Below are 13865 nucleotides of genomic sequence, written 5' to 3'. Positions count from 1 at the left end.
GAAAGGGGAAAGGAAAGGAAAGGGGAAAGGAAAGGAAAGGGGAAAGGGAAAGGAAAGGGGAAAGGGAAAGGAAAGGGGAAGGAAAGAAAAAGGAAAGGAAAAGGAAAGGAAAGGAAAAGGAAAGGGAAAGGAAAGGGAAGGGAAGGGAAGGGAAGGGAAGGGAAGGGAAGGGAAGGGAAGGAAAAAGGAAAGGAAAGCTTCCCTTGATCCTTCTGCCTTAAAAATGTCTTTGGCTTTCATTACATTACTCCTACCTTGCTTTCCTTTTATTCTTTCTCATTCTCCTTCTCTACATATCTTCATTCAGGTGCCCTGTTGTGTCCTCCCAAAACCTTTGTCCTTGTACCTCTTTTCTCTCCATGCTGTCTCCATTAGCATTAATTTATTCCCATAGCTTTAACTAGCACCTTGATGCAAACAATATATATTGTGTGCATGTATATATATATGTGTGTGTGTATACATACACATTTGTGTGTGTGTGTGTATATAAAACACTTACATATGTATATGTGGCTTGAAACCTCGTGATCATTTTTGACTATCCCCTCTCTTTCAGTCCCTCCCACATCCACTTCATTGCCAATTCTTGTCAATTTTACTTCCATAACATTTTTTACATATGTCCTTTCTTCTCTATTCACACAACCACTGCCTGAGTTCAGGCCCTGATCATCTATTGGCATTGCTATGGCCTCCTAGACTATTGTAATAGACTCCTAATTCATCTCCTTGACTTGTCTTTTTCCTCCCCAATCTTGCATTTCAGCTACTACCAAACAGAATCTTGACCATGTCCCTCCCCAATCAAAAATCAACACTGTAGTTCCCCTTACCATGGAAAAAAATACAACCATGTTAGCCTCATATTTAAGGCTCCAAACAACTTGCCATACCTCTCTTCTAGCAGTTTTCATACAATTTATATTTCAGACAAACTGGATGGTTCTCTCATCCTGGCTTCTCTTACCTCTATGCAAGTTATGAATATGTACATCTGTGCAAGTTACCCTCCACTCTTCAAAGCTACTTACTTTTTCAAAGAGGTGGAAACTGAGGTCCATGAAAGTGAAGTGAATTTCTGAATTTCATACCTTCCTTTCCTCATCAGATATGACATCGTTTTCCTTCTTTTCATACTTTTAATCATATACTTCATCACTTTTCACCTAAACTTTGAAATTTAAGTCCAATTCTATATCAAAAGGTCACAAAGATAAGATATTTATTTCAATTTTTAATATCCAAACTCACATAAAAATAGGAGGACTGCAGTCTTAATTTTAAAAAGATTGGCTTCATTGGGCTTTTTCTAAGAATATCCTTTTTAGATATGCTGTAAATTTAAGTTGAACTAAAGTAGATAAAAACATATGCAAGCACATCTTTCCATGATATGTGTTAAGTCTACATATTTTGCCCCCTACCAAAAGCTTATTTTTGCCTATATTCTAGATATCAAATGCTCAGCCCCAGTTTTAGAATACTCCTAGATGTCCCCAATTATTTCAAAGGATGAAGTATTGTGATAGTAATGGCAATTAAAGATTCCCCTGTATTGGCTTGGTTTTCAAATTGATTGTATTAAAACCCAGAGTTTGTTAATCCCACCTGTGGGATGGGCTTGTTGATGTGAAAAGAAAGTCCTGAAGTGGGAGGAGCTGGTGACGTAGATTTGGAGAGACACTGGAGAGAGGCGGAAGATCTTTTTTGGAAGCAGCACCTCGTGGAGAGAGAGAGAGACTAAGAGGATTGCTGGTGGCCGCTTTGAATTGCCCTGGACTTTTGAGACCTGCCCCCTGAGCTGCCAAGGACTGAGGAGACATGGCTGTTTTGCTGGTACTTTGTCTGTCTGTTTTGATGTTATTTTGCCAGATTTGTCCACTGGTGAAAGACTGTCCTGTTGAAGAAGTCCTGGAACCTGGCATTTGGTTAAGAAGGCCTGAGACTGTCCTGCAGACAGAGAGTGAATACTGTCCACTGGTGAGGGACAGTACTGTTGTTGCAGGGGTCTGGAGACTGTCCTGCAGACAGAATGAATACTGTCCACTGGTGAGGGACAGTACTGTTGTTGCAGGGGTCTGGGAGCCTTTCTGTTGGTTCAGAAGCCCTGAAGAAGGATTTTCTTGTTGTATGTTTACAGAAATCCTGGGAGAGGGCTTTGCTAATGTGTTCAGGGGTTCTAGGGCTGTTCTACAGACAGAGGATAAATTCATGAAGGGACTGGCAATGTATCTTATGGCCTTGCTAAGCCTTGTCTCTCCAGGAACTAAGATTGCTGAGAACTTGCCTCGTGTCAAGATGAAGAAAAGACCTCCATTTGGGTATTAAGTGCTGTGTTTAAACTTGATGTAACTCTGGGGTAGATTCAATTGTGATCCAGGGGTGGGGAACTTTTGACCTTTTTGTGTTCTATGGTTGAGCAAATGAATGTATTTTACTTATGTTTGGAAACTAATCTCCATTTGAGAAGAGGGGCTTTGTGGTGGACTTAATTAAGGTATAGCCTAGGGGTGGAGAAGTATTTGGAACAGAGACTTTGTAATTGATTGAATGATTGGAAGATCCTGGGGTGGGGTAGTGCTTGGAGATTATTTAATCACACTTAGTAAATGCTGTATTTTGAATGATGTCATGTTTTGATCTTCTCTGTTCTGGGTTTGTTACTGAATAAAATAGAGAGCACCTATGCTGGTATTTTGAACCTGGGAAGTTGCCTTCTTTTGGTATTACATTACAAGTATGAAACATAAAAAGTCTCAGAATAAAATTAATTCTATTCCACTTAATTAGAAATAAAAAACAAACCAAACCAAAATCTTACATGGAAAAATCTAGTCTTTTACAACTCAAATTTGAATACACTATCTGACAAAGGACAGTCCCTGTTGAAAGCACACATTTCTGTCTTGAAATCAGGACTATCCTGGAAAATCTGGGACATACAGTCACAGTAGTCATAGAATTCATTTTTTATTTTGGTTGAGGAAGGAGGGGTGGTGGAGGATGAAGGTGTTGAGAAATCAAACAAATAACAATAGGATGTTGCAACTCCAAAAGTTTAGCAATCTGTTCTATCTAGAGAATGTTCTAGATGGATTTGAAGGAGTCCATGGAGAAGGTAAAGCCTCCCCATGTTGGAGATTCCATTCAGATAACCCTGTCACTCCCAAAGTTTAATTTGCCCAACTAATCCTCTTTCACCAACTAAAAAGTGCTGAACATATGATGAGATCAGCTTTACCTGAGGCATTTTTGGTTGGGCCAGAGACACTACAAGCTTATTCGTCTCCAAATCTTCAGGCTCTGCTTCTTCTTAAACTGACAGGAATGTATATGTTCTATAAAACTCCACTTTTGTATGTAAGCATTAATCAAGCTTTCTTGCACTTGATAGCTGAATTTTCATAATAGGGCAACAGCAAAAAGTGGGACAGCCCCAGGTCACCTACTACACACACCAGCCTACAAGAAACTCTATTGCAGAATCACAGAAACTCAGAAGCTCAGAACTCGAATACACCTCTGGGTCAGGTCCAATCATTACTTGATCAAGGATTTCCTCTAAAACATACTTGACAAGTGGTCATCTAGTCTTTGCTTGAAGACTCTAATGGTCTTCAAGGGAATCTACTTCCTCTTGAGGCAGCTCGTTCTACTTTTGTATTACTCTAATTGTTAAGAATTTTTTCTGTAATTATACTAAGTTTAAATTTTGTCTCCTTGCAACTTCTCTCTCTCTCTTTGTGTGGGTGTGTGTGTGTCTGTCTGTCTGTCTATCTTTCTGTCTGTCTCTCTCTGTCATTTTCTGGGGTAAACATTTCCAGTTCCTTTAACTGATCTTCCTTCATATGCCAAGATCTCAAGACTTTTAACCATCCTGGTTGATAACACTTCCCCCTCTTTTCTGGATGCCTTCCAGATCATTACTATTCTGTCTAAGATATAGTGCCCAGGACTGAATATATAATATCATATATACTTGTCCTTACACTTGTCCCCTTTTATGCAGCTTTAGATCAATTAGGCTTTTTTGGCTACCGTATCACCCTGTTGATTCATCTTTAGCTTGCAATCTACTAAAACTCTCAGATATTTTTTTCTGACAATGATCTGGGCATTCTTATAAAATTCTCGGGTCTTTTTTTCTGATAATCATCTAGGTATGCCTGTCATTATTTTTTATTTGTGGAATTGACTTTTACAACCCAAATGCAAGATTTCATATTTATCCTTATTAAATTTCATCTTAATAGATATGGTCTAATAGTCTAGTCTAACAAAATCTTTCTGAATGTCAACTTGGTCATCCAGTGTTTTAGCTATCCATCTCAGATTTGTGCCATCTGCAAACTGGATAATCATGCAATCAATGCCATTAGCTAAGCCATTGATAAAAATTAACATGATCGGGGAGGCCAGGTAGTGCAGTGAGTAAAGAGCACTGGCCCCAGTATCAGGAGACCTGGGATCATTTCTGGCCTCCGATACTCGTCACCCACACAAAAATAATAATAACTGGCTATGTAACCTTGAGCAAGTTATGTAACCCCAATTGCTTTAAAAAAAAAACTAACACAATCATACAGAAATAACTGGGGCCTTCCACCAAAGGCCCCTTTCCAAGTTGACAAGGAGTCTTATTTGACTGCTCTAGGTCTGACCATTCAACCAGTGCTAATGTTTCTCCATCTTGTCCACAAGAAAAGACTGACTCTGTCAAATATTTTGGTAAATTCTAGGTAAACTGAATCTGCAGTATTTTCTTGTTCTACCAGACTATTCATCCTTTCAAAAAAGTTTCATTTGAAAAAAAAATTTAGCTAATTTAGCTTGATCTGTGTTTGCTGAAGTCATATTAGCCTTCCATGAGCACTGCTTCCTATTCTAAATATTCCCTTATCACTTGAATAATGTATTCTAGAATTTTGACAAGAATCAAAGCTAAGTTCACTAACCTATAGTTGCAAACACTTCTCTTTTTTCTTTTTTAAAAAAATCAGGACAAGGGGCGGCCAGGTGGCTCAGCGAGTAAGAGCACCGGCTCCAGTGTCAGGATGACCTGGGGATCAAATCCAGGCTCAGATACTTAGCACCACACCCAGAAATAACTGGCTGTGTAACCTTGAGCAAGTTACTTAACCCCGATTGCTTTAAAAAAAAAATCAGGACATTTATCTTTTTTCAATCCTAAAGTAACTCTCTCCACAATTACTCTCATCTTCCTTTTCTTTTTTCTTTTTCTTTTTTCTCTTTTTTGGGGGGTTAAGTGACTTGCCCAAGCTCAAGTATCAAGTGTCTGAGGCTGGATTTGAACTCAAGTCCTCCTGACTCCAGGATCAGTTCTCTATTTACTGTGCCATCTAACTGCCCCCACAATTACTCTCTTTAAAACTGTTTTATTGATTTTTTTTACCATTACTGTCACTTCCCCATAACTACTCTCCCAAACAGAGCCCTTTGTTATAACAAATAAGTACAATTAAGCAAAATAAATCTACATATTGACCATGTCTAAAAAAAAAAAATGTATGCCTCATTCTATGACTATTAGGTGAAAGGCTTGCTTTTACCATCAAGTCCTCCAAAGTCATAAATGGTCATTCATCACCCAAATTCTGAAGTCTTTCAATGTTGCCTTCCTTTATATAATTATAGTCATTTCTCCATGGTCTTTCAAAATCACTGACAGTGGAAAAGCAATCACATTTTCTAATTCTTTCTGATGATATCGTTCAACTGTGTCAGGTGAGTCGCACTCATCAGGGAAATCTAGGTGCTTTCTATTTTCCTACTTTTCTTGGGTTTTGATGTGCTATTAGTCATTTTTGTTCTGTCATCTCTACTCTAAAGATCATTCTCCTTGGCTAAGAAGCAGGAGAAAAATTAGAATTGAGAAGCTCTGCTTTCTCTCTATGACATTGTTATAATTATAGCACCTCCCTATGTAGTAGTCCCAGCCTGTCTCTGATAATTCTCTGAATTAACTACTGAAAATCACTTTTTGTTTTCTTTAGCTCTCTTTGCAAGTCTCAGTTCATTCTGAGGTTTGGCACTCCTGACTTCATTCTTGTAAAGAATGTTATATTGTATTCATCATCTGTTAATTAGCCCTACTTTCATCTTCCGTACATTAAAAAAAAAAAAAACTAGCTGGTGGTCAATTCACTATGTGTCCACATCAGTCTCTCCCTTTTTCTCATCAAAATTATTTTTCCTTTCATCTTCAGGATTTTATTCTCAATAGTTTTTCCCCCTGGGCTGACTTGCTCTGTAGAACTGTAGGACGTGTAGTATGCTTACCATTTCTCTGAAATCTGGGATGTATATGTGTGGGGGTGGGCAGGAGGACTCTAATGAGGACAGTAAGTAAAAGACTCTAGTAAGCTCCTAAAATATGTAGTCCCTGACTTGTAATCATAAGGGAAATAACTATACATAGGAATTCTCCCCACATCCCTTCCTATACCTGCCCTTCTGCTCTCTCTTCCCCATCTCCTCAGACTGGTGTCCTCTCCATACTTCTATAGAAGCTGCCCTGGCTCTTTGAGACTCTGCCTAATTTCCTGGAACTTGTGGGATGGAATGAGACACAGAATTCAGGGGATCTCAGGGCTCTAGGCTTCCATTAATCTATTTCAATTTATTACATTTTAAGGAAGCTTTTGGGAAACATAATTTATCCATTTTATATTATAATTTTACTCTAGAAACATACTCTAACAATTTGTTCATATGGGGAAATGAATTGAGTTCTAATCTACTATCTAAAAACAAATATGCAGAGCCCAAAGCATTCAAAAATTGGGAGTTGCCTGAAAATATCAACCTTGAATGAAGGACTGGGACAGTAAGTTCTTCTACTAGGTTGATGTCCCTGTATTGTAAATACTCAGTTGAAAAGGTAACAGGTTGCCCTTTTCAATACTCATTAGAAGGGGAAATGCTTTTTTAATGCCCCTGTTGAATTTACTATATTTCAAGATGCTGTTAGACAAGCCTAATATACTAAATGACTAAACAAATGGTGTAGCCATTAGCCACTTGGTAATGGCTTAGGGAGAGAAATGAACATTATAATCTGCTTTCCTCATGAGAGACTAAAGGATATTTTTTTTACTGGGAATGGGCAATTTATATAGTACAATCACTTAGAAAAGATGTGTGAAGTTCTTCACTTTCACCTGGATTGCCTCTAAGGATGGTTAAGAATCCTTATTTAACTCTTTAGGAAAAGTGGTTCATTCCTTACTTTGCACTACTGTGGTGTGGAGAGATAAGTACCAAACTGAAAAGTCAGGAAGGCTGGGCTTTGACTCCTGCCTCCTAACTAGCTGTGTGATCTGGACAGATATCTTAATCTCTCTGAGCCTCAGTTCTCTTATCTGTAAGACAGGGATAACAACAGTATTTAACCTACGGGGTTGTTGTAAGGATAAGATGAGAACATATTGGTAAAGTACTTGTGATCGTTAAAGTGTTAGATAAATCATCATAATTAATATTATTCTTCTCTCCCTATTTAAGTTTCTTGGCCAGGAGCCTCAGGTCTCATGGACAACTTCGAACCACTATTTTGTCATCTAGAAACCTGGTGTGCCATAAGGGTGCTTGGCACCTCATGCTGATGCATTTCAGTGTCCATGTCAGGACTTTAACTTAGAAAGGACTTTTTTTTCACAGTGTATACAAATACAACTCTATTTTCAAACTCTGGAGTAGACTTTTTGTCCACACAGGAGGATAAGAAATATTGCTTATTTTCCAAAGAAGCATTTAAAACAAACATTTACTTCTCATCTCGTTAAGGTTTTTATTTTTGAGGTTTCAGCTAAATATGGCTGACACAGTGGTGAAACATCAAATATGGTGTATTTGCCTATACGTAGATATATTTTTATAAACAGGATATTTACATAACTCTGTTAACTGCTTTTTAGGGAGGTCTTTAGAATATTTGGCCTGATCCAGACCAAAAGGAACAAATAGCACCTTAATCTATCTCATAGACTAAAACTGAAAAAAAAAAAAAGAAAAACAACAAAAAAAAGACTTGTCTTTATAAGTAGGTTGAGACTTATTTAAAAGCTAATGGAAATGGGGAGATATAATTCAAGGTTAAAAACAATTTAAAAGGGAAAGAAATATCTGCAAGACCATGAACTAAACTTCATTGGGCTTATCCTTGATTTCCATTTCTTTATCCTCAGAAAATAAAAAATCCACATATCCACAAGGAGGAGTACAGGAGAGAGAGAAAACGAGCAATGGACAGAGTCTTAAGAGACTTGGAGATCAAATCTGTATTCTCTGGACATAAATGGAGACAGTAACGTTTAAGAGGTACTGTGGCACAATGGAAATACCATTGAATTTGGAGTCAAATAACTTGGGTTTGAATCCAGATTTTGCCATTTACCTACCTGTGTGACCTTGGGCAAGTCATTTTAACTCACTGGGCCTCAATTTCCTCATCCATAAAATGAGAGGGTTGGATTAGGAGACCTTAAAGTTCCTTTCCACCTAGTGATCAATGATCCTACAAATCCTACTGCTCATGTAAATCCTTTGACTGCTAAGGTCTATTTCAACTCTAAAGCTATTATCCTAGACCTATAGATAAGATATCATATTATTCTGAATATATGCCACACTTTTTCCTCTTCAAAACCTGAATGATTTATATTAACTTTATATATAACTTTATATTGATACAACTTGTGTTTAAATTTTTTAAATATCTCTATTATCAAACTAAATCCTATTATTCCTTTGTAGTCTTACATATTTTATTTTATGCCACTTAAAGGTATTATTCTGAGAAGGGTTCCATTGACTTCACCAGAATGCCACAGGGGTCCAGGATATAAAAAATGGTTAAGAACCCCTTCTAAACTTATGTCCCTGTGTATGTTTTTTTCCCTTTTAAAGAGCTCTTATTTTAGGGATATAATCTGTAGTTGAACCAATATGGTAATTCAAATATTGGAAAAATTGATGAAGTTTCAGTGGTTTTCCTTTTTAACTCCTTGGCACAAGCTGAATGCCATTTCTTGGTCTTCAAATCAGTGTTGCAAATAACGTATACAAGATCTCTTGTAGAATCATCACCAGAATACATACTGAGGGATGAGGCAGATATGCAGAGGCCACTAAAATTTGTGGGAGTTATTCAACCAAATTGTGTTCTCCTTTCCACAAAAAGACGGTGAAAATCTCTACCTAGGTACGATCACAACAACCTCACAAGCATCTGGGTAGCCTTAAAAGCGGCAGGAAATTAGAATCATGGAATGCTAAGGCTAAGGGACCTTTGAAATTCACTGGTCTTAATGTCATGGATTTAGAGTGGCCATAAAATCCACCCTCTTGACTTTACAGGTGAAGAAACTGAGGTCCACAGGGTTATATGACTTGCCTGAGGTCATATCAGTAGTAAATTAGCAGGGCCAGGATCCAAACCCGTGTCCTCTGACTCTAAGACCAGTATTCTTTCCCTTGTTCAACATCCTCTTTTTACAGATGAGGAAAATGAGGCTGACAGGTAAAGTGACCTGCACACAACAGCTTAATAGCAGAATGGACACTAGACACCAGGTGTCTCAATGCCCTGGCAGTACCATGTGGGTGGAGCAGGGCTAAGGAATGCCTCACACAGCTCTTTCTACGTAGCAGGCACCGCATAAATATTTTGGGAACAAATAAATGAATGAGAGAATAGTTGAATGGTGGCTTTCCCTATGCTTCCCTGAAGGCAGCTTTCCTATGCCATTTTAAAAAAACGCTTCAAGAAAGTCACATATGCTTCCCAGTGGTTGCAGACATTGATATCCTGCAGGGAAAAATCCAGAAGTCACCAGAAAATGCCATGGAAAAAGGCAGATCATCTTTTCTGGGATTTGGACAGGAAATTTATACCCACATGCTTGGTAGCTTAAAGCTGACTAGCATCAAATTGCAAATCTAGCATTTCATAAAAATCAAGCCCTATGGGAAAAGACAAGAAGAATAAGTTTATGATGAAAGCCAAGGTCTCTTGCCTATGGCAAAGCTCAGTTTCACTGAGATGTCAGGTATAGTAAGTACTAAGAGAATTGTCTGCCACAGGGATGGGCAAATGGGTCATGCCTGACATGGCCACTTTGAGCCCTACTCACTTTTGTGAGGCCTGAAGCTAGTTATGTGGGACAAGTTGAATGAAAAATAAACTAAAAATGGAATATTCACATATAAATCAGAACACTTTTATCGTACCAACTTGTAAGAAACAATATATACTCCCAGAAAATTGTTAAGCATGATATTGGAACAAAGTGTAACTGAGGGAAAGGAAAGAATGTGGGCAGGAGGTAGGGTGTTAACCTTCCCCATGGCTTCCTCTTCAGGTTATCATCACTTGTCTTCTGTATTTCTTGGGATGGGATTGGAATTCAACTCTGATATTATAGAAGCATTAATTAGAAATTCTTTATAAAAAGCACACTTAATTCACATGATAAAAGAAGTCATCCAACTAGTTCCTTTCAGAATAAATTATATGATTTGGGGCAAAATATGTTAATTTGATGAAATTAACTGATGAAATTAAATTAAATTAAATTTGATGAAACTGACCTTATGGAGTTAGGAGTTAGTAGGGCAAAGATTTCACCAGGCTCCATTTTTCACAAGAATGAGTAAACATTTAGGTACTTGTGGTTTTGTCCATATCTCCTTTACAAGCACCATATGTCTATTGTGATCCATTTACTCACTGGCCAAAGTCAAGCACCATGGGGTCTTTTAAAATAAAGGCAGTGAGGTGGAAAAGTGAATAGAGTACTGGATTAGAAGTGAGGAAGACAAGAGTTCAAATCCAGCCTGAGACACTTACCAGCTTAAATCTCTATCTGCCTCAGTTTCCCTTCTCCAAAATCAGTATAATAACAGCACCTGCCTCCAGGGTTTCATGAGGATAAAATGAAATAATTGTAAAAGCTCTCTGTAAACCTTAAAGCACTATATAAATACTAGCTATTAATAATCATTTCCAAGACTCAGTTCAAGTGTCATCTTGATCCTCTGAATCATTGATGCTCTCTCCCACCTGAATTTATTTTGTCTACTTATCTGTGCATGTGCCAATAGAATAGAAAAAACAGCCAGTAGAATAGAAATTCCTTGAAGTCAGTGGCTATTTGTGGTCTGCACAGTGCTGGTGTTTAATAAATGTTTGGTGAATTGAATAAAGCTGTGGTCTTGGATTGAATTCTTGTGAAGGATAGCTAGCTTCTCTCTATACCAGGTCTTGATTACAAAACCCCCGCCCTCAATCAGGGTCCCTCCAAAATGGAGAAAAATGGACAAGATGTGGATGAGATGAATGTTAATAGATGAGTGTGATTCTATCATTATTAATGGAAAAAAACAATTCAAGAAAGACCTTGTCTCCTGATAGAGTCCTCTATAGCCCCTCCCCCCTCCAAAAAAAGTAGCTACGTGGAGGGAGGAGGACAATTTCTGAAAATAAAGAAAAAAAATCATCATCCAAGTGACTACTTTTCTGGAAGGGCAGTTAAAAGACACTTTTACTCTTTGGCGGAGGAAATCAATGCAAATGGCTGGATTGTGTAAGCTGTCTTTCTCCTGTGAGGGATTTCTATTTCATTCTGGTGTGTGAGTTTTTGCTTTTTCAGTGTGGTGATGGTGGGGTTTGCAAGAGGTAGAGAGGTAAGGGAGCAATGGAAGGGTGAAGAAAGGGGTTTACATTTTCCAGATGTGACTAGTTTTTAGTTTGTGAAACAATTCACATCTAGATAAACTGGAATTATTCCTTTATGAATAACCCTCTGACTCCCACACAAGCAACCCGTAGCAGAGTTGTGCAAGTCACATAAAAGCATTAATGAATTGGACTCTTAATGAGCAAAACACCTCAGGCTTTTTGGTCATGTGACTGATTAGTACCTCAATTAAAGTATTCCCAGAAACAAATAGGACAATGCTGTTATTACAAGTCAATAATGCTTCTGTTTTCATTCAAATCCAGTGTCACATTGTTTCAAATAGGAAAAAAAAAAGTCTTTCTAAAAAGAATAAAATAAAATGAGGCACAAGGAATTAGTCTGATGTAATTTTCCTTGAAAAACAATCAAATTCAGATGTTCTTGGGCACCAATTAGTTTGTTTACAGTTGTTACAGAACTCCCTTTTAAAATAACCTTTCATATGTGACATTCAATTCGATTTCTATTATGAAGAATCTTACATATTGAATTGAAGGGGTGGTTAAGAGTACTACAGGGATACTCAGTGGTGAGTACTAAATCATAGCTCAGAAAGACTGTATAATCATATTTCTTATTATGCCTTCATTCCATTCACGTAATAAATCTTTGGTAGCCAAGTCCTGACAAGTTCACCACAGAATTTTAATGTTGTGGAGGTTTTTTTGGTTTTGTTTTATATAGCTGCAAGAAAGTCGCTAAATGAAATGTAGTTTTTTAAATGCCAAGGGGCTAAAGAACTGGGCCAAAAGCCATGCTTATGGATAGGTCTCAGTCCTAATTGGAACTTGCCTAGCTAAAGTTCAGCAGTTAATATTTTGTTTCAGCCAGCAGATTTGGCCATTCTAAGTTTTAATGCATTACCACTGGGACGATGGTCCAGCAGTTAGACAGGTGTGCAGTTCACTGGCAGAGGCATAAGCCAAGACTAAGTGGTTAAGCTCACTGCAACGTAATTGTTGGTCATGCGGCTAGCTCCATGGTGACTCATAGCAAAGAATATCTTTTTGTTACAGCAAACGAAACTAAAATAACTAGTTTTCATATGGAGACTATCAGAGCAACTTGGTGCATAGTTCCACAAGTCGGTTAATGGACACACTCCTCCTTCCAGAATTCTGGTATGGTTAAAAAAAAAAAAAACTCACTGATACTGCAACATGGTGGAATGCAAGCCTCTACAGCTGAGGAGGACTTACCATCGTCCAGGTACAACTGGTCCAATTCCTCAGGTTCTCGCTTGATCGTTACGGGAATAGGGGCCAAATTATGATTACTGTCCTCATGCAACTCTGGCAATGACAGTGGCTGATTGGTTGGAGATTCATTTCTTTGAACTTTCGGCAGTTGGTGCTGCTGTTGACCCATTATGGATGAGTGAGTTGGACTGCAGGACTGCAAATAGGTTGACTCTTGGGTAACAGATGGAACTGGAGAAGAGGGACTGTTGGGATAGAGTGTTTGTTGGTAACCAAGGGAACAGCTACTGCTCAGATGTTGACTCACCTGCGGCTGCAGCATGATGTGAGATGATTGATCGGGAGAGCTTGGGTGTACAACTATAGACCTTGGCACTTCCTGGATAGTGGGGACACCTCCAGCGGGCTGTTGAAGTCCTAGGTGGCTGTGGCCTGGATTCGTGATGCACTTGTTGTAAGCAGAAGAGGAAAGGTCATGAAGCTTGGGGCTTGAGTTGGGAGATGATGACATCACAGTGTTTCTCTGCTGACAGGAAGTGAAGCCAGCCACAAGGCAAGAACCAGGATCAGGAGGCATCATGATCTGCTGACTGTAGTATGGCTTAGAGAGAGGGTTTAATCCTTGGTTCATTGGTCCACAGGTTTGAGCAGGCTCATAGTCATCATTGGGTTCTGTTTTTATAATTGGAACTGTTAAAAGAGAAAAAAAGTTATATAAACATGAGTTGCATATTGGTACAACCAAGTTGGCTTGTGGCTAGGATACTCTTTGCAAAACAAACAATGTTTTGAATAAGTCTCTGTGTGTCTTTTCCCTCATTCTCCCACCCAATAAAAAAGAATGAGGGAGGGAGGAGAGAGAAAGAGAGAGAGAGAGAGAGAGAGAGAGAGAGAGAGAGAG

The 13865-nt window shown here is 38.4% G+C and overlaps 1 protein-coding gene across 3 annotated transcripts in view; it reads right to left on the bottom strand.

The window, feature by feature from the left end:
- Window positions 1–13865, bottom strand: part of NFATC1 (nuclear factor of activated T cells 1) — a 212402-nt gene that overhangs the window by 37863 nt on the left and 160674 nt on the right. For 2 of the 3 annotated variants that reach the window (XM_069095005.1, XM_069095006.1), the window contains exon 9: window positions 12965–13654. In XM_069095005.1, coding sequence (XP_068951106.1) covers window positions 12965–13654 — 690 coding nt within the window. The remainder of the gene's footprint in view (window positions 1–12964; window positions 13655–13865) is intronic. The other variant, XM_069095007.1, reaches the window with a different exon arrangement.

Source organism: Petaurus breviceps, unplaced genomic scaffold (assembly GCF_028583685.1).
Source record: "Petaurus breviceps papuanus isolate PSGF00001 unplaced genomic scaffold, PetGlider_PUasm1.0 224, whole genome shotgun sequence".
In the NCBI taxonomy this organism is placed as follows: Eukaryota; Metazoa; Chordata; class Mammalia; order Diprotodontia; family Petauridae; genus Petaurus; species Petaurus breviceps.
Note: the sequence above shows the minus strand (reverse complement) of the source record. Positions and strands in the feature narration are given on the sequence as shown.